Source organism: Carlito syrichta, unplaced genomic scaffold, assembly GCF_000164805.1.
Source record: "Carlito syrichta isolate Samal-C Ts95f unplaced genomic scaffold, Tarsius_syrichta-2.0.1 Scaffold303575, whole genome shotgun sequence".
Lineage (NCBI taxonomy): Eukaryota > Metazoa > Chordata > Mammalia > Primates > Tarsiidae > Carlito > Carlito syrichta.
This window is the reverse complement of record NW_007247671.1, coordinates 153,326-175,511: the sequence shown is the minus strand read 5'-3', so window position 1 is coordinate 175,511 and position 22,186 is coordinate 153,326. Positions and strand designations below refer to the sequence as shown.

At 36.9% G+C, this 22,186-nt stretch overlaps 1 protein-coding gene across 1 annotated transcript in view; it reads left to right on the top strand.

Moving 5' to 3' along the window:
• Positions 1 to 22,186, top strand: part of EFCAB6 (EF-hand calcium binding domain 6) — a 265,088-nt gene that overhangs the window by 97,262 nt on the left and 145,640 nt on the right. The window contains exon 9 of the mRNA XM_008058673.2: positions 4,426 to 4,574. Within this exon, the coding sequence (XP_008056864.1) occupies positions 4,426 to 4,574 (149 nt within the window). The remainder of the gene's footprint in view (positions 1 to 4,425; positions 4,575 to 22,186) is intronic.

Genomic DNA, 22,186 nt, shown 5'->3' with positions numbered 1-22,186 from the left:
GACCTTTCTTTATTCATATATAGAAGGATGGTTGCATGGGTGGGTGGGTGGGTGGATACATAGATAGAAATAATTTTATAAGAAGAGGATCATGCTCCTTATTTAAAAATAAAACATATCTAATTTAAATTTCTTTGAATTTTCCTGAAGAAAAGGAAATGTCATCATCACATCATAATTAATCCTTTTATGGGGCTTCCTATGTGCCAGACCATGTTCTAAGTGCCTCCTAGGTATTCTGTTCTTCACAGCAACTCCATGAGCTAGGCACTGCTTTCATCCCTTTCTTGAATTAAACAAACTGAGGCATGAAGAGGTTAAATGACTCTAGGAAGTCCAGAGGCCAAATTTAAACAAGTCACAGCAGTGAGGCTTTATCATCCTTGCTCTTAACCCCACAATACTGTCCCTCAAGGGAAACCGGAGACTGCTGAACTTTGGATGAATATTTCTTTCCTGTAAGACATATTAGGCCCCCAAAGGGACCTTAAAACAAGAAATGAGACTTAAAAAGCCATTAAGAGCTGGAGAAATTATGATGTCTTTGAATGATGTTTCCATTTCAGACAGCCTGGGCTGGCTTCCTGCTATGAAACTTGGTGACTGGTACTTATGTGTTTCTTCCTACCCCTCCCAACCACCTCACAATTTTTCTGTTTATAGTCTGTCCTTAGTCAAGTTTATAATATTGATATTCTGTTCTGTTCCCATAATTCCCCTTGTTTGACTTTGTTTTATATTTACATGAATTTAATCCGCTTCACGATAGCACAGTGCTTACCACAGTTTATCCCTCTCAGAGTTCTTTATTTTGATTTATTTTGTGCTTGACTGGATTTCATTGTCAAGTAATTTCCTTAAGAAAGGCTCTTGGGTGCTTTATTCCCTTTGTTTTGTTCCTGTTTGTGACTATATGCTTTTTGTTTTTATTCTTTTTTTTTTTTTTTTTTTTGGAGTCAGTCTCACTCTGTCACTCAGGTTGGAGTGCCAAGGTACGATCACAGCCACCATAGCCTCTACCTGCTGGGCTCAGGCAATCCTTCTACCTCAACCTTCCAAATAGCTGGAACCACAGGCACCTGCCACCATACCTGGCTAATTTCTTTGATGAATTGTAGAGACGAGGTCTCACCAAGTTGCCAAGTCTGGTCTCGAACCCCTGGACTCAGGCAGTCCTCTCACCTCCGCTTCCCAAAGTGCTGGGATTACAGGCATGAGCCACTGCACCCAGCCTGCTTTTATTCTTGAACAATAATTTGGCTGGGCATAATTCTTTCATCATACTACTTTCTTTTCCTTGTAATACTGTAAATATTGTTTCTATTGTCTTCCAGCATTGGACATTACTGTGAAGAAACCTGAGGTCAACCAGGTTTTTTCCCTTGTAGGTGATTTCTTTTTTGACCTGAATGCCTAATGTATTTTTTTCTTGATCCTTGAAATTAACAAAGCAAAGCCAAATTATATCTTGCATGAAGAATTTTGACAAAATTTTCTGAAACACAGTGTGTTTTTTCATGTACAGAATCAGTTTGTCATTTCAGGAAAATGTCCCGTGTCATATTAGTAAAATTATCTCCCCCTCCCTCTGTGTCCCTTCCTCTTTCCCTGGTTCTTTCCATCAGTGATTTTCCTAGTTGACTGTACATTGGGTCATCTTTGTCTATCCTTAGTAGCTGTCATCTTTCAAATAGATTTGATATTTTTGTTCTTGTTCTCTTCCTTCATTGAGATTCTTCCAAGCCACCCCTTTAATGATTTAAATCTCATCCTCAGCTCCTAGTTCCCCTGTTTCTAACTTACTAGTTTCCATAATGGTGCTATTTTTGTTTTATATTTGCTTAGCTTTGAAATATCCCTTCTCATCTCTCATTGTTTTACTATTTTCAGGTTTTTCTTTTAATTAATTTTCTTATTTAGTTCCTTTGCATGGCATATAACATTTTTTTACCATGGATGTGTTTCTATTTTTTAATGTTTTCCTACAAACTGAATTCTTTGTCTTTTGCCTGATGTCTGTCTGTCTTTCTTTCTTTTTTCTTTCTTTCATAATATCTTTGCTTAGTTGCAAAGTCATTTATTTTCATATCGTTTGTGCTTAGGACGAGGTTCACTCCTATTATGGATATAGCTGTTATCATTTGTACTGCTGTAGTTTCCATTATCTAAATATTACATGTTATATGTTCTCCTATGGATGGACACTTGGATTGTTTCCTGTTTTGTGCTAGTTCCAACAGTGCCACCATAAATGGGTGCATACGTAACTTCTGGTGTACAGATCCCAGGGCTTCTCTGGGAATCACACCTAGGAGAAGAATTGTGTGCTAGGTTATAGACAACATGTTCCTAGGGTTTAACGGTGGTATCCTATGGTTTTCCACTGTATTAGTTTACACTCCCACCACACACATGTGAGAGCTCCTGTGCTTCCACATGCCCCCAATACTTGGTAACTGCTTTTACATTTCTGCCAGTCCGAAGCAGACAAAATGGTATCTCAGTTATGACTTTAAGGTACATGTCCCTTTTTGCTATGCATTGAACAACTTTTTATATTTTACAGCTTTTGTTTAGAACATTTTTTATAAAAACATATCCATTTTTAACAAATATTTATTGCGTGCCTACTGCATACCTATATTGTGCTTTATTCTAGAAAATTACTAGTAAATAAAACAGATACAATCTCTGCTGTCACAAGAACTTCTATCAGAGAGAGAGAGAGAGTTGTTAAATAAACACATTCATAAATACAGTTTTTTTTTAGTGGTATGACAGAAAAGACCAGGGTGTTATGAGAAAGAATAACAGCAAAGACCTCATTGAGATTTTGAATCAGGAAAATATTTATAAAAACTAAATGTGTAGAGATGGAAAATGGGTGTACCTTTGGCCTGTCCATCAATAATATGATTAATATTATTTAAAAGAATAATGTAGATGTGTACTAGCACTAATGGAAAAAACGTCATGACATGTTAAGTGAAGAAAGCATTTGTCAAACCTGAAAGTGCAATATGATTCCATTTTTGTAAAATTGTAATGTATGTTTATACACCCAAGTTTAGAGTTTTTGGAATACTATATACAAAACTGTGGTTGGTGAGACTTCCAGATATTTTTATTTTCCTTTTTTATACTTTACTGAATTGCTTACATTTTTTCAAAGTCTTGTACTTTCTTTATAAACAGTAACAATGAAAATTTCTAAAAAATTATATATGTCACAAAGACATTATTTTCTGTTTCACTCCTTACTCTTTTTCTAAAAACTCTTGATCATGTCAGAAACACTCTAGTGAAAAAAAGTATTAGAGAGCAAATGTCATGAAGCTATTAAAAATGGGTTTTATTAATCCAGTAAATACACTGAGTCCCTACTCTATCCAGTCTCTTGTTTATCTTTGCAAGAGTCTTCCCACAGGCAGTGTATTCAAATGCAACCCACCTCCCTGAAAGAGAAATGAGCAAATTTAGCTGCATTTTGGGTTGGCTTTATGCAACTTTCTAAGAAGCTTAGGTCCTTTCTAAGAAACTTAGGTCTCTAAATATTTTTCAAGATTTTCCCCTTTTATATTTCCAATATTCCTAGGCATACTAAGGAAAATTTAATGAATCTATTTCTTATTCCTTTACTAGATCAAGACTCTTGTACATATATTTCCTTGTTCCAGCAGCTTTTTAAAGAAAGTCACCTTTTACACCAAGTTGGTAGTTATTTTGTTTATCTTCTTATCCCAGTTGGCAGGAAAAAATTGAATTCAAACAAAGTGAGATGGTTGAAAATATTGGAGAATATTGTTATTACTCAATAAAAAAACAGCAGGAAAACCTTTGGAAGTAAAATCAATCTTCACAGTATTTTTATGAGTCATATAAGAATCAGTGGTTAATCTACATTATAAGAATCAGTGGTTAATTTACATTACTGCATTTTAGAACTTTCATAAGCAAAGCCCATTCACCCAGTCCTTATATTAATAGTTTTCCTTACAGAAAAAGCTACTTCTATTTTTAATAAAATGTTACCAGCTTTTTTGTTTGATTGGCCTGACTTAATCAGGAGAAGCATAGTGTGGGCTCACAGTGGGGAATGGCTTGAAAGTATATTAAGAAAGATGTATCAAACTGGCAGATTCACCAAGTATTTTTAGCTCTGAAATTTGAGGTGGAGCTCTTATATCTGCTGTTTTTCCCTGAGAAACTTGTCTGCCTTGTCAATTGAGGAGCTGTGACTGGGAATGCTGTTTTGTAGTGAGCTCATCAATTAAACATTTGAAGTTCAGTATATGCCATCGTAACCTTTTTGATCAGTTTTTGGAGAAGAAAATGTGAAGAGGTTTTTGGTAAAATTAAAATGGTTGAATAACTCCATGAAGTTGATTTCTATGAATGTCACACTCTAATTTTAATTTATTACAGTTTTCAAAGTCTTATGAAAAGATTGAAAAGGCCCTCAGTGCAGGGGATCCCTCTAAAGGTGGCTACGTGTCTTTTAATTACCTAAAGATTGTCCTTGACACCTTTGTATGCCGATTACCAAGAAGAATTTTTATTCAGTTATTGAAAAGGTAAGAGTATTGTTTCCTTGACATTTTCCCCCTCAAACGTCAACCGTGAGAATAAGGAACAGCTTCATTTATTTTTTATTAATGTTTTAGACTTTTATTGTTGAAAATTTCAAGCATATACAAAAGTAAAGAGAATAATGGAATAAATCCATTCATATACCCACTACTAGCTTCAACAGTGATCAGATCCCAGCCAATCATTTCACCTGTACCCCTGCTCATTTTCCTTAACCCCAGGTCTTTCTGAAACGAAAACCACACATCATACTTCCCTTTGACTCTCTAAAAGATAAGAACTCTTTTGAAAAACAAAAGGAAAATGTTGTGTTAGCATCTAATAGAACTATAAATAATATGAATATATATCCAGTCAAGGTTCCAACTGAATTGTTTGTATCATGTTGTCTTTTATAATTTATTTAAATCAGGTTTGTACATTGAAATTGTTGATTAGTCACAATTTTTTTTTTTTTAGTTACTGGCTTCCTCTTCAGTTCTTAATTTTAGAAATAATCTGGATTGTTTGTTATAAGGACTTTCTTACAACCTAGATTTGCATAATTGTAACCTACCGTGCCATTTAACATGTTTTTCTGTCTCTCTCCTTAAGTTCCTTGACCTAAATTGATAGACATACAGACCCATACTCAATTTTTCTTTGTCAAGAATACTTCATAGGTGGTGACAAATATATTGACTGACTGTCGCTCTATTTGTGATCTTAGCTACCAGTGTTGATCTAAGATTCATTAATTCACTAGAGACTGTATTTAATGGTGATATTCTATGTCTATCATTTCTTCTTCTTTTATTAGTTGGAATATTTCTGTAATGAAAGTGTCCCCTCTCCAACTATTTGGTAACAATGAGGTATAGTTAGTATAAAAAAGACAGAGTATCCTTTGATTCTTTCCCTTCACTAACACTTCCCCAAATCATGAACTGGTTTCCTAGCATCCTTCAAAAGTGAACAAGTAGTGTTTTTTAAAATTATTTTTTCTTAATAATTATTTTTAACTCATAAATTGAAACATACTTGATATGTCAACTCATTACAATTATTATTCTTATTGATATTCAGTTTGTTTTATCTTGGTCAGTAAGAGCCTTCTCATGTTGACTCCAGAGTCCTGTTGACAGGACTCTGATAGTCTTTGATAGCTTTCTTGCTTTCTCATGTGACAAATGCTTCAGGTTCATCTGGTACATCTCTCATCTGAGACGCAGCATCAGCCATATTTCTGAGGATCCCTGGTTCCTTTCAGTTGGAAATGGTATATGTAGATCAAAATCTGGGTAAGGAATACCCTCTGTACTTTACCTGGTTTTCTGTCCAGGTAATACAGAGAACCTTTTCTCAGGGGAAGTGGGATAGAAACTAATGGAAAAATTGTCCTGTAAAACTCTGGGTAATTGGTGGACACCTTAGGGGATTCCTAGAAAGGAGAGGCATTAGAAAATGGGAAGGAGAACGGCTGAAGTTAGAGCTGCTGGATCCATTCTCCTCAGCACTCTACTTTCCTTGACAGTGCCTGTATGTCCAGAGAGAATCGCAGTGCGCTAACACCATGGCTTTTACAGTGAAAAGTACAGTTTGGCTCTAGCAGTAAATATTTCTGTGGTTCAGAAAACTGCTCTATTGTCCTCGCATACATGGTGAAATTTTTTTTTTTTTGAGTTGGATTCTCACTCTGTCACCCAGACTGGAGTGAAGTGGCCGCTCCCGGCCACCGCAGCCTCGACCTGCTGGGCTCCGGTGATCCTTCCGCCTCAGCCTTCCAAATAGCTGGAACTACAGGTGCGCGCTACCACGCCCGGCTGATTTTTTATTTATTGTAGAGATGAGGTCTTGCCAAGTTGCTCAGGCAATCCACTCACCTCAGCCTACTGAACTACTTTCTTGGATAGCTAAAGTTTATATAGCCATTTCTTTTTCTTTTCAAAATATACAAAAAATAATTTAAGAGAAATGATAAAATATTTTTTAAAAGTCACCATGCACCTTACCTAAAAAAATTTATTATTTTCATTGTTTTCACATTCTCTTCTATTTTGCATCCACATACATGTGTAATTTTTATATATTTTTAACAGAGTACATCTACAGCTTTATACTGTGTTTTTAAAAATAGAAATGCATATTATAGACATTTTTCATATTGGTTTCATAGTTTTCAAATTTATAATTTTAATTGAGGCATAAAATGTCATTCAGCTAACATTTATTGAGTGCCTTTCTCTACTAGACATGGTGGTAAGTGCTAAAAATGCAGAAATAAATGACAAATAGTCCCATGCTAGAGTGGCTCACCAGAATGATGACATCTATGAAGAATATGGGTGCATAGACTGAGTGTACTGAGGATGGCCAGGACTGTGGTGTTGTTATCAGTTGTCCTAGAGAGGGGTCCAGGAATTTCTGAATTCCCTTTTCACATTCACCCAGAATTCCCAATGGAATAGGACACACGAAACCATGGCAGAGAGGACACCCAAGTGCTTGTATTGTGAATTATGTATTGTATACATGTATCCTGGTGCACATATCAGGAAGTACACATTTGCTGTATCTTCCTGGTCAACTGTTCCTTTTACCATTATATCATAGCCCTTTTATCCCCATGAATGCTTTTTGTGGTCTGTCTTATCTGATATTAAAATGCTCATAGTAATTTTCTTTTAAATAGTAATTGTCAGGTATATTTTTCCAACATTTTACTTTTACTCTTTTATTGTGATGTTCTAGGTATTTCTTGTAAAGTAGCATACATCTATATTTTTTAAATTACAAATTGAAAATCTTTGCTTTTTTAACTGTCAAGTTTAGTCTGTTTTCTTTTACTGTGATTGATATGTTTGGGTTTTTTACCCTTCCATTTATTGTGTGCTTCTGTTATTCTTCTGCTCTTTCCTTTTTTTTTTTTTTTTTCCTGCATTTTTCTTGTCTAATACTGACTGGATTTTCTTTCTCTCTCTTTTTTCCTCTTCTACTGTTTTAAAAGTGAAATATTTTATTCCTACCTTTATAGTGGTTTCTCTCAAAATTCTCTCTAAAGTCTGAAGTTAATATTTTTACTCCCCTAAATAAAGCAAGCACCATCCACTTACATGCTGTCATTGACTTGTGTTTCAATTCTGTCATGTTTGGATGGTACCCGCATTTGCTGTTGTTGTTGACATTTTAGACAGCCCACACTTATTCTGATTCTCCCATGTTTACCAGTTGTTTGTCCATCACTGTCTCATAGATCTCACCACTTCCTTTGGGAGTCAATTTCCTGAAGTATGCCCTTTAGTAGTCCTTTTAGTGAGGCCCTCTGAGTGGTTAGTTCAGTCTTCATTTTTAAAAATGTCTTCATCTTGCCCTTATTCTTTAATGAAAATGCAACAGGGAACAGAATTCTTATTTGAGGGCTGTTTTCTTTTAGCACTGTCAGCTGCCTCCTCTGGCCTTCTCTGTTGCTGTCAGAGTCTACTGTTAGTTGATCATTCCTTTATAAGTGTTTTTTGGGGGGTTGTCTTTAAGATTGTGTTTATTTTTGTTGCTTCACAGTCCCGTATAATGTGTCTTGGTATAGATGTCTATTTAACCTTCCCAGACTCATGCTTTCACAATCTGAAAATTAGTGGTTTTCATGACATTCTCAGCTATTAGTCTTTGAATATTATCCACACCTTATTATCACTATTTTTTTTCTTCTGGAGCTCCTATTACCTTCTTATTTCATCTTCCATGTCTCTTCAATTATTTTTTATAAATGTTTTCCATATCTCTATCTCTTTGGGCTACATTCTAACTATTTTTCTAGAATCTATTTTGGTTCACTAACTCTCTACAACTGTGCCAAATTTATTCCCAATCTTGTGCAATCCCTAGTCCTCTAGTCCCAAATGGGCATTAAAAACCTATCCCCTTTGAGCCTACATTACATTTCAGCGCTGCTCTTAGCACACACTGTTCTGTCCAGGCTTGATACAACCCTGGGTTTGTGTGGCAACAGTTCACATTCTCACTGCTCTTGAGTTGGGTCCTTCCTTGCTTCTAGAATATATAGACTTCCTTTTCTTTTTTTTTTTTTTGAGTTGGAGTCTCACTCTGTTGCCCAGACTAGAGTGCAGTGGCCGCTCCTGGCCACTGCAGCCTCAACCTGCTGGGGCTCCGGCGATCCTTCCGCCTCAGTCTTCCAAGTAGCTGGAACTACAGGCGTGCGCTACCACACCTAGCTCATTTTGATTTATTGTAGAGATGAGGTCTCACCAAGTTGCCCAGGCAGGTCTCGAACCTGCGGGCTCAGGCAATCCACTCACCTCAGCCTCCCAAAGGCGCGAGATTACAGGCTGAGCCACTGACCCCGGCAACTTCCCTTTCTTAATTTCAACTTTAGCTGTGTATTTAAAATCATTTTGTTGATCGATTTATTCCAGTCTTTTTATGAGATTAGACCAGGAGGTTGGGAGGAAGTCCAATGTGTTGCCAGAAACCTTCCTTAATAATGTGTTCATGCTGAAGTTAGTAACACCTCCACAGAGTAATAAAACTGAGCTGAACCTTTCAGAGGTAAATAGGAGTTTCTTACATGGGTAAATTGGAGAAGACATTCCATCCAGAGAAAACAAACATTTTCAAAGTGGCTGGGTTGATTAAGTCATGATCAGTTGTTAGGGTGCTTTAATTTTATACACCAGTTTATTTTTTTATTTAATTTAAAAAATTTTTTTATTTTAAAGATGTGGGGTACAATTCAGGGTTAGGTATACCAATGTTCATTATGCAGGTACCCTTGTTGATGAGGTGTGCACACCAGACTATGTTTAACTGTTTCACTGTTATGTGGGTCTTTAGGCTCTTTTTAGTTTTACATATGTTTGTTCAGTCAGTCAACAAGTAATTTTTGAGCACTTATTATACACCAGACACTGTGTTGGACACTAGAGATTCATTGGAGAATAAGAAAGACGTGATTGCTACCCTTGAAGAACTTTACCTGCTGGTGGGGAGACCAACAAGAAACAAATATAAACATAACATCATAAAATATGCATTATTTGTGTTCTGAAGAGAGTCAAGAGGGAACTGTCATGGAGAATAGGGAGGAACTACCTCAGACAGAATGGTCCATAAAGGCCTCTATGAAAAGGTGAGAGGTAAGGTAGATCAGCAACAGGAAGAACTGTAGGAAGAGCCTACAGGCTCCAAGGACTGCCCCTTGTAGCATGTTTTGAGGCCTGAAGTTGTAATTGGAGCTGAGTTGGCAATTTAAAAATAAGAATTTCTATTTTTTTCATGATTCAGTCTTGGTAGGTTATATATGTCTAGGAATGTATCCATTTCTTCTAGGTTATTCTATTTTTTGGCATATAATTGTTCATAATAGTCTCAAATGATTTTTGTGTTTCTGTGTTATCAGTTGTAATATCTCATCTTTCATTTCTGATTCTATTTAGAATCTTCTCTCTCTTTCTTTCTTAGTCTGCTAAAGGTTTGTTTATTTTGTTTATTATTTCAAAAAACCTACTGTTAGTTTTGTTGATCATTTGTTTTTCTAATCTCTATTTCATTTATTTTTGCTCTGATCTTTATTATTTCTTCCTTTGGTTAATATTTTATTCGTTTTTTCTTCTTTTTTATTTTCTTGATGCATAAGTTTAAATTGTTTATTTGGAATCTTTCTCTTTTTTTGATGTGGGCACTTATTGGTATGGACTTTCCTCTTAGAACTACTTTTCTTGCATTCCATAAGTTTCAGTATGTTGTACTTCCATTTTTTTTGTCTCAAGACATTTAAAATTTTCCCTTTTGATTTATTTATTGATTAATTGGTTGTTCAGGAGCATATTATTTAATTTTCATGTGTTTGTGAATTTTTCATAATTCCTCCTCCTATTGATTTCTAGTTTCATACCATTGCAGTCAGAAAAGGTACTTGATATGACTTCAGTCTTCTTAGATTTGCTAAAATTTGTCTTGTAACCAAATGTATGATCTATCTGGAGTATGTTCTATATGCTCTTGAGGTGAATGTATCTTGTTTTGTTGTTGGGCAGAATATTCTGTTATATGTCTGTTGGGTCCATTTGATCTAAAGTGTTATTTAAGTCCAATGTTCCCTTATTAATTTTCTGTCTAGATGATCTGTCCATTATCAAAAGTGAAGTTTTGAAGTTTCCTATTATTACTGTATTGAAATCTATCTCTCCCTTCAAATCCTTTAATATTTGCTTTATATATTTAGGTGCTCCAGTGTTGGGTGCATATATATTTGCAATTATTTTATCATCTTGATGAATTTGAACTAACCCTTTTATTATTATATAATGTCCTTCTTTGTTTCTTTTTACAGTTTTTAGCTTAAAGTCTATTTTGTCTGATGTAAGTATAGTTATCCTTGCTCCCTTTTGGTTTCTATTTGTGTGGAATATCTTTTTTTCATCCCTTCACTTTCAGTCTGTGTGTTCTTAAAAGTAAGATGAGTCTCTAGTAGGTAGAATATAATTGGGTCCAGTCACTCTATGTCTTTTTTTGAAGAATTTAATTCATTTACTTTTAAAGTAACTATCAATAGGCAAGGGCTTACTACTGCTATTTTGTTTATTGTTTTCTGGTTTTGCTTTTAATTCTGTCCACTTTTGTTTTGTGCATCTACTATAGATTTTTGCTTTGTGTTTACCATGAGACTTATACACAACATTTTAAACTTTTATTAGTCTATTTCATGCTGATAACAACTTAACTTAAATTGCATACAACTCTACACTTTTATCCCCTGCATCCATTTTATGTTTTTGATGCCAGAATTTACATAATCTTGTAATGTGTATTTCTTGACAACCTATTTTAGTTATAGTTGTTATTCATAGTGCTGTTTTTTAACTCTTGTACTAAGGATACAATTGCTTTATATACTTTATTACAACCATAGAGTATTCTGAATATGCCTCTGTATTACTTATGTCATCAATTTTTGTGCTTTTATAATGTTTATGTTATTAATTAGCATCTTTTGTTTCAGCTTACAGAAATCCCTTTAGCAATTCCTGTAAGGCAGGCCTAGTAGTGATGAGTTTCCTTAGCATTCATTTGTCTGGGAAAGTTTTTATTTCTCACTCATTTCTGATAGACATCTCTGCTGGGTAAAGTATTCTTAGTTAGCAGTTTTTTTTTTTCCCATCAGCATTTTGAATATATTATCTCATTCTCTCCTGGCCTCTAGAGTTTCTGTTGAGAAATATGCTGATAGTCATAATGGGCCCTGTGTGTGTGTGTGTGTGTGTGTGTGTGTGTGTGTGTGTGTGTGTGTGTGTTTTAATCTCTTACTGCTCTTAGAACTTTTCCTTTGTCTTTGGTTTTTGATAATTTGATTATTATGTTGTCTTGGTGAACTCCTCTTTGGGTTGAAATTAATAAGAGACTTCTGTGCTTCCTGTACTGGGATATTGGCATCTTTCCTCAGATTAGGGACATCTTCAGTCATTATTTCTTTACATATGCTTTCTACCCCTTTTTTCTTTCTTCTCCTTGAATTCCTATTAGGTCTCTTGATGGGGTTCATAATTTCTATAGGCTATTTTCATTGGTTTTTATTCCTTTTCCTTTTTGCTCCTCTGATTGGATCATTTCAAGTACTCTATTTTCAAGTTCACTGTTTCTTCAGCTTGATTGAGTTTTGTTTGTTTGTTTGTTTAAAGCTGAGATCTCATTCTGTCACTCAGACTAGAGTAGTGATACAATCATGACTCACCACAGCCTCGACCTCCTGGGCTCAGGCAATCCTTCCTCCTCAGCCTCCCAAGTAACTGGGACTACAGGCATGTGCTGTCACATCCAGCTAATTTTTTAATTTTTTAATTTTAATTTTTTGTAATGACAAAAAATATGTTGCCCAGGCTGGTTTCAAACTCCTTGGCTCAGGCAAACTTCTCACATCAACTTCCCAAAGTACTAGAATTAAAGGCATGAGCCACCATGCCCAACATGAACATTTTTCTGTTAAGCAATTTTCTTTTGCATTTTTCAGTTCAGTCATTGTAGTCCTCATCTCTAGGATTTCTATTTGGGTTTTTAAAATTTGTTTCTATTTATTTGTCAAACTTTTCATTTTGTTTGTGTATTGTTTCCTAAATTTTATTTTTTAAAATTCATCTGTCCTTGTAGCTCACTGAACTTTAAGAAGATTATTCTGAATTATTTACCCATTGCTTCATAATTTTCCTTCCTTTAGGATCTATCGTTGGAGATGTGTTAGTTTATTTTGGAAGTATCATGATTTTATGAGTCTTTGTGATCCTTGTGCTGTTGTCTTGGTGTTTGCACATTTGAGAAGACAACTATCTTTTCCAGTTTTTACAGGTATTCCTTGGCAGAGATAGATATTCACTATTTTTCTAGCTTGGATTCTGGCAGCGAAAGCTAGTAATGATCACAGGCAGGCAAACTTGCTTTTGGATTTTCTAGATGGCTGGGATGTTGCCTTTGCTCTGAGTTTGAGTGGGGCAGCAGGATGGGCTCTGGAGACAAGGTGAGCTGCTGGATGGGCACTGTAATTACCTCAGATTGGACTGGGTTACAGGTTGGATTTCCTGGCTAGGTGGTACTGCTATTTGGATTCAGAAGTTGGACAGGGTTGAAGGAGGACTGCCAAGGTAAGGTGGAACCACTGATTGGAATGAACAGGACCTACTGCTTTGCTCAGTAGAAATGCGCAATTGAGATTTGCCTTCCTTCCTGTATGGAGCCTTAGGTAGGGGTTTGAGGCTAGGCTGAACACTGTTTATACTCCTGGGTGTGGCAAATCTAGCCCCTGCTCTTTTCTAAAATTCACCATGAAAGTCATTTTCTTTCCAGGGCAGAGCTCCAGGGTAGGGTCTGGGGCATGACCTGGAGACTGGCCATTCAGAGATTCAAGCCAGGTAGAATTTCTCTTCACTTCTGGGAATGATCAGATCATCTTTGCAGGATATGCTGCTAGGTGGTACCTGTGAATGGGCACCATTGTTGGCAGGCATACACAGCTACCACTAAGATCTGTGCACTGGTTACTGTGGGCTCTGTCTTCTTGTTTTGTTTCTACCTGACTCCAGATGATCTAGCCAGATCATTTCCCTCTGTGTTCCCTTTGAAGTGAGATAGCTGTGACCTTACTGGGAAGCATCTTGGAATGCCATGGAAGCAGGGTGTTCACCTGAAGTTCTCTTCTCTCTGTAGAAAACATGGTTCCTGGGGAATACTCCCTATGTGGCACTGTGCCAACTTAGGGGAATAGGAGGGAGCAACACACTTAAAGTGTAACCTTTTCCCTACCCTTTTAATGTGCTTTTTATTTTGTTCTGTGAACCACACAAATGACTCAGGCTTATTTCCAGTTTGGGGTGGTTTTACCATGGTGATCTTGTCTATGGATAGTTACTGGTTGAACTTCCTGTGGGAGCAGTGAAGCCTGGAGTCTCCTAGTCTATCACCTCGTTGATTTTATCTCTTGCTTTTGTGAGTTTTTATAAGGATTGCCAAATTCTTCTCTCAAATGAGTAGTAATTTACATTGCTGTCAACATTGTGTGAGTGTTCTAGTTTCATATTCTTTCTAGCATTGAATATTAACATCGTTTTAAAATATTGATAACTTATAAGGTATAAAGTGATGCCTTGCTATTGTTTTAATTTCTATTTCTTGGTGTGATACTGGGAGGCTGGACATTTCCATGTGTGAGTCTCCGCTGATGTGAATTCTTTTCATGTCCTAATTGACTAGTGACCCTTTTTTGCTTAATATTTGTAAAATTAGATAATTATTAAAAGATGACTCTTTTCTGGTATAAGTGCTGCAGCTATTTTTCTCAGCTTGCTATTTTCCTCTCATTACAAGATACCTAATTATTTTGAAGCTTACATTTTAATATAATTAAATACATTAAACTTCTTTTCGAATGTCTTCTATTGTTTAAGATCTATAAATTCATCATTCTTACCCAGGCTTGATAACAAGTCTATTCTACTCTGCTTGTTTTGTTTTTCTTATTCTTTAAAACAAAACACTTTAATTCATCCTAGTATAAGATGGGTATCCAAATAAAAATAATTTTTCCCCAAATAATCTATTTTCCATACCATGTATTAAATAGTCCTTTCTTTTCCCATTGTTTTTAATGTCTGTTTTGCTATATATTAAATTTTTATCCATAATTTGGTCCAATTTATGTTTTCTGTTCTATTCCATCAATCTAGATTTCTGCTGTACATAAGCATTTCTATGCAATGTTCTGTATAGTTTTAGAGAGAACATTTGGTTCCTCATACTGTCACCATTATTTGTTTTAACTTATTTCTTGAAATTAAATGGTGATTGTTAAGGATTTATGACTAATTTATGTATTTTACCAAGAAGAGACAATCTGTTTAATCCTACCATGAAATATTAGACTAAGAAAAATGAATTAAGGAGGGGAATAGTGCCATGCAGTGAGTGACACTGGGAGTTTCTCTGGACCACTGGGCAGTGCCGATGTTCCTTTTTCTTTTACTGTCCTCTCAAGTTCCAAGGAGAAAGTGGTGGAGTCAGAAATTCTGGCATTACTGGAAGAGAGCCTCCCTGTCTCTACCATTGCACTCAGAGCATCACAAAAAGCCATAATTCACCTTCTAAATTTAGGTTTAATATTTTTGTTAATTAACCAGGAAGAGTATATTTGTATTGGGCAAATTTTGTGTACCTTTTGTATTTAAAAAATGAATTGAGTTCTCTAAAAAACCTGCACACAAATTTTAATAGTAGCTCTATAATCACCTCAAACTGGAAACTACCCAAATGTAACTGAGCAGGTAAATGAATAAACAAGCTGGTAAAGCTGAACAATGGAATATTTTTCATTAATAAAAGGGAATAAACCATGTTGATATGTACAACACAGATAAATCTCAAAGACATTATGCTAAGTGAAAGAAACCAGTCTCAAAGGTTGCTACTATAGGATTCTATTTGTTTGACATTCTGGAAAAGGCAAAACAGTCAGGACGAGAGAGTGACTTGCCAGGGTCAGGAGTGAGAGGAGGCTGTGTCTCCATAGGTGCAGCATGAGGGAGACTTTTTCTGTATCCTGAGTGTAGGAATTTACATGACTCTATTAATGTAATCATAAAACTACCAAAAGAAAAAGTCAAGTTTACTGCACACTAATTTAAGAAAGACAATTTTAAAATACATGCTCTTTTTTTCCCCTAAAGGCAAATATATAATACAGGAAAGAATAAAGGAGAAGGTAAAATAAAATCTAAAACATCAAGTCTAACAAAATGATTTGAGAGATTATTCTTACTCTCCAATTTAAGAGTGGGTAGTACAAAAGAAAAAGAAAAATATTTTTTTGAGTCTGATATTTAAAAAAATACTCAATGTCTAGGGCTTTAGTTAAAAGTCCTAACAGCTTGATAATGAGGTATAAAATCTTGATCCAAATAATATTTTAGGGACTTTAAAAGCTATTTTCCGTGTATGTATGTGTGTCTTAATGAAATGGCAGACTTTAATTGAGCCACTACCTTGACCTTATTACTAACATGCTGTGCTTTTCAATGTTGCCTAGCCTTTTATATAAAATAGATCTGTTATAAATGAAACCAGTGTTTAAATATGATGAGGGTGAAGGAAGAGTTGAGAGGATGGACTAAACACTCTAACTTGTAACTTGCATATTCATGGAGACTACTTCATTCATCCATCATGCAAGCAGGTCTTCACTCAGGAACGTCTCCTATGGAGAGTTTTCTCATTCATGCTGGTAACATTAGTAGCCTGGCAGAAGCTAGGCAAACAGAAAATAAGCCATTTAGTCCAAATTATAGGAAGTGTAGAAGTAGTACTCTGGGATATGTTTTCTGTTATTACTAAAAACTTTTAACCCACATGTTTAGAATCTCTTCTATTTATATCATTCTGGAAAAGGTAAAACAATAAGGATGGAGAAGAGATCAGTGGTTGACAGAATTAGGGGTAAGGGGATGGTGTGATTCCAAAGGATAAACATGAGGAAGTTTTGGGGGAGATGGAAACAGTCTGTGTGCTGCCTGTAGTTTTCTTAATTTGGACATACGTTGGCTAGAGTGCAGGCAGAAAACATGGCATGTTAAAAAGAGTGACTGATGTGAGTTTATGAAAGGATCTTTTACCCAGCTGAAGGCAGGATCTAGCGAGGTCAGTAGTTGAGGAAGCATCGCAGGGCTGGAAGCAGTGGGAAGCCATGATCACTCCTAGACCTCAAGGGGTAAGAGAAGGAGCAGTTACTGAAATGAACAAGAGCTGTAGCTGAAGGAGAGCGTCGCCCAACAAGGAGAGGGTTGCCCAACTAAAATGTAATCCCTGCAGGGAGGGAGCTGGAGGAATAAATAGCTCATCTTTCAATGTCCTGTGGGTAACTCACATGGGTCAAACCCAACTGGTAGGCAGGAGCACAAGGGGCCTATGGAAGCAGCCCACCAGGGCACCATGCAGAGTAGAGAAGGGTGGAAAGTGGGTCTGGGTGGACAGATAAGGACTATCCATTGCAGTCTACCCTTCTGAGCCTCTGCATCCTTTTACAGATGAAAACCTTCCATTCTCCAAACAAGAGCAACTGAAGTCCTGCCAGCAGCCATATTATTGCAGGGTGGTGACAATTCATTTATGCCCCCACCTAAAATCTAAAACGCTAGCTGTAATCAGAGATTTATTTTTTAATTGGAGTCTCTCTCATTGCTCAAGCTAGAGTGCAGTGGCGCACTCACAGCCACCCCAGCATCGACCTGCTGGGCTCTGGCAATCCTTCTGCCTCAGCCTTCCAAGTAGCTGGAACTACAAGTGTGCACTACCATGCCTGCCTAATTTTTGATTTTTTTTATTATTATTATTGTAGAGATGAGGTCTTGCCAAGTTGCCCGGGCTAGTCTTGAACAAGTGGGCTCAGTCAATCCACTCTCCTCGGCTTCCCAAAATGCTAGGATTACAGACTGAGCCACCAAGCCTGGCCTTATAATCAGTGATTTTTATATAAGGAAACAGAAAAATAGAAACCAAATACAGTAGAGCTGCTAAAACTTGCATTATTCTAACTGGTCGTGAGATCCTTCCTCCACTGTTCATTCTGTCTCCCTTCCTTTCTCTGGTAGCATCTTTGCTGGACAGCATTGTTCGCCTGGTACCCCAACTTTTGTTTGTTTATTTATTTATTTATTTATTTATTTTGAGACAAGGCTGGATTGCAGTGGCATGATCATAGCTCACTTCATCCTCAAACTCTTGGCCTCAAGTGATCCTCCTGCCCAGAGTAGCTTCCAGAGTAACTGGGACTACAGGCACACATCACCACACACAGATAATTTGTTTATGTTTTTGAGAGTGGGTCTCACTATATTGCCCAAGCTGATCTCGTACCCCTGGCTTCAAGCAGTCCTCCTACCTTAGCCTTCCAAAGTGCTGGGATTACAGGTGTAAGCCACCACATCCGGCTCCCAACCTTCCATTTTATGGAACCTCAGTCCTTGTTGTTCTTCTCCTTATTGGGCTACCACAGCTGGATTAAGTCACATAATGCATCTGTAGAACAGCATCCTAACGTCACAGGACATTTTCTCTCAGCCAACTGTCTTGTAATTTAGTCATCAGCAAAGTATTCAGCCATTACATCACATCAGCTGTTTTGGGTGACAAGAAGTGTGGAAAGATGATTGAATTCTGTGGACTGAGTCCATTGCCTCACCTTCTTCACAAACAAATGAATCCCTTGTTTAAAGGCTGTACTGCATGGGATATCATGGTAATGGAGACAAATTCCGGAGGCCCACAAATGATGGTAATGACAGGCATCTCAGGCAGGGAAGGCAGATTTGTATCTGGGATAAATGCGTTACTTGTCAAGACAAATCCCTGCCCCCTCCATGATAGCAGGGGTCTAGTGTAATCTTTACCAGATGCCTGCAGAGTCCACCTAGAGAAAGGGGCTGGACTGAGGGTTTAGCGTTGGCCTCTGTTGTTGGCAAGTTGGGTACTTAGCAGGGCAGTACCAGCTTGGCTTTAGTGATGAGAAGTCCATATTTCAAACCAACGAATTGCCTCCATTCCTGCCTGCATGAAAGCCCATGAAAAAGCACCAGTTTCCTTGGGAAGCTGACTCAGTATGTGCCTACGGCCAATTGCAGGGTGGTCGTTCTAAGGTATCTGGACTCCCCATCAATTAAGGGGCTCTGGGTCTGTGATTGGTTTGGGTCTGTGACCTGGGCAAAGCCCATGAATTCCCACTGACCCCTATTCCTGGTCCGTCTGTCTGCTGCCTCCTCTGACACTCCTCATTTGTTGAATGGATTAGAGACTCTTGTGAAACAATGTGGCATATCTGTATGTTTCTTACCCCTCTCCATGGGATGGAGTCACATGCTGCCATAAATCTGTACCTGGATACATGGGATGGGAAAGATGAATTGGGAATAATATTCGGCTCCCCATGTCTGAACCCAGAAGGACAGCTGCCTGAGGCAATAAAGGGAGCCACTGGGCACTTTTAAGAATGAAAAAAAAAAAAAAATCAGTTGAATCTTTGTGACTTTAGTTAAAGGTGGTTGTTCATGTGATATTTTAACAAAATTATGTGCTGATTTTTTTTGAAAATTGTGTTTATTCATGCTGATTTTAAAAGCCTTGCATGCTCAAACTGGAAAATAAGGGAAACCATAAAGAAGAAAATGAACTACCCATAATTGTAATAGGCAGAGAGAACTACTGTTGATATTTTGATACATTTCCTTACAGAATTTCTATTGTGCATGCACGTACACACACTCACATACATACTTAACATAGTTGAGGCCATATGAGGTATAAATTATGTTTGGTTTTCTCACAGGTTATTATTATCAGGAGCATTTTTTTGTCATAAAAAAACTTCAAAATTAATTTTCAGTGGCTACATGATGTTTTGTCAACCCTTAAGTCAAAGAGTTTGAACATTTTTAAGGTTTACATTACATATTGCTAAAATGCACTTCAGAAAGGTGTTAATTTATTCTTACAAGGGATGTTCATAGGAGTGCTTTTTGCCAGTATTTAACATTGCCATTTAAAAATTCTTGCTAATTTGGTAGGAAAAAAAGCATAGGTACTCATTGCTGTTTTGATTTGTTTGTCCATAATTCCTTTTGAAGTTGCATATTTTTCATGTTTAAAAGTTTCAGACGGGACACAGCCTTTAATCCCAGTACTTTGGGAGGCCTGAAGTTGCATATGTTTCATGTTTAAAAGTTTCAGGCTGGGCACAACCTTTAATCCCAGCAGTCTGGGAGGCCGAGGTGGATTGCTTGAGCCCAGGAGTTCAAGAGTAGCCTGGACAGCATAGTGAGAACTTGTCTCCACAAAAAAAAATTTATTTTAATTAACTGGGTGTGGTGGCACATGCCTGTAGTCCCAGCTATTCAGGAAACCAAGGTAGAAGGATCACTTGAGCCCAGGAGGTAAAGGCTGCAGTGAGCTGTGATCATGCCACTATATTCCAGCCTGGGCGACAGAGTGAGACCCAACTCAAAAATTAAAATAGATAAAAATTTTATGTACTTCCTTCATAAGCAATAGTTTATGTACTTTGCCCATTTTTTATGTTTAAATTTTTTTGCCCTAGCTTTATGGAGGTAAAATAAAATAAAATGAAATAAAATTTATTTTTAAGTGTATAGTTTCATGAGTTTTGGCAATTGTTTGTATTTACCTAACCACTACCACAGTCAAGATCTATGACACTTTGTAACCCTAAAATTTTACTTTTTCCCTTTGTAATTAATTCCCCCCAAAGATCTTCACCTCCATCAACCATTGATCCACTCTCTGTCACTGTCACCACAGGTTTATTTTTCCCAGGAATGCTCATAAGAGAAATCATGCAGTTTGTAGTCTTCTGTGTTTGACTATGCTCATTTATACCATGTTTTTAAAACTCCATGTTGTATATCTCAACATTCCATTAATTTTTATTGCTGAGTAGCATTCCATAGTGTGGATATACCTCGGTTTGTTTATCCACTCATCAGTTGATAGACATTTTGGTTGTTTTCAGCTTGAGGTCATTCTAGAAGATACTGCTGTGAACATTCACATACAAGTCTTTGTGTGGACATATGTTTTCATTTCTTGTGGGTATATGTCTAATAGTAAAATTGCTGAATTGCATGATGAGTGTATGTTTACATTTATGACACTATCTCACAGTTTTTCAAAGTGATTTTTGCAGTTCCATCAGCAATATCTGAGAATTCCAGATGTACATTCTCACCAACAGTTGGTATTGGCAGTCTATTTTAGCCATTCTAGTGGTGTATAGAGGTATCTCAGACTGTTTTTAAATAGCATTTTTCTGATGACTAATGCTTTTAAGCCTCTTGTCATGTGATTATTGTTCATTCATAGATCTACTTTTGTTAAGTATCTGTACAAACCTTTTGTCCATTTTTACTGGGTTGTTTGCTTTTCTATTATTGATTTCTAAGAGTTCTTTATATATCCTGGGTATGAGCTTTTTATCAGATGCGTGTTTTCAAATATTTTCCCTCAGTGTAGCTTGCCTTTTCTTATTCTTAACTCTTATCTTTTGATATACAGAAGTTTTTGATTTTGATAAAGTCTACTTACAAATTTTTATGGATAATTTTTGGGGGCAGGTTCATTTTCAGAAATCTTTCCCTAACCTAATATTACAGGGATTTTATTCCATTTTTTCTACTAGAAATTTAATAATTTGATTCTACTTGGTGATTTGGTGATGCGGATGTGTGCAGCTTTGACCTGACGTGGTAGCTTTTTCCATAAGCTTTTGTAAGTTTTGGAAAGCCAGTAGCAGAGAACAGGAGGGACTGGACTGGATTGTAGAAAACAAACTTCGGGAATTGAGGAGTGTGGAGTGCTGCTCGGGTGCCTTTGTTTCAGGTCATAGTCATTCTTCCATACAGCCACTAAATCGCGAGAGTTGATTGTTGGAGTCTCACTCTGTTGCCCAGACTGGAGTGCAGTGGCCGCTCCTGGCCACCGCAGCCTCGACCTGCTGGGTTCCGGCGATCCTGCCGCCTCGGCCTTCCAAGTAGCTGGAACTACAGGCACGTGCTACCACACCCGGCTAATTTTTTGTTTATTGTAGAGTTGAGGTCTCGCCAAGTTGCCCAGGGACCAAGACTGCAAACTGCTGAATAGACAGACTGTAAAACAGAGGGAAAAGTGAACAAAACCAGAAGACCCTCATAAGGAAGAACAGCTCATTGCAGAAGAGAAATAAAAGCAACCCCACCTTCCCTCAAAAACAGAATTGAAGAGGGGGAGGGAAAGGGGTAAAGGGAGAAAAATCTACAGAAATGAAGAAAAACCAAAAGAAGAGTATGGGTCTCTCCCAGACGCCTGGGAGAGCAGACACTGAGAAAATTGACTTTGGAATACAAACAATGCAAAGTCCCCAGAATGAAGGGTCTCAAAATGCAAATGCAGATATCAAAACAATAATGGAGAGACTAAAAAGAATTGAGGAGACACAAGAAGAAACTAGAAAGGAGCTGATATCTGAGATAACAGTAATAAAGAATACTGTGAATGAAATAAATAACAAATTGATAAGCATGGAAAG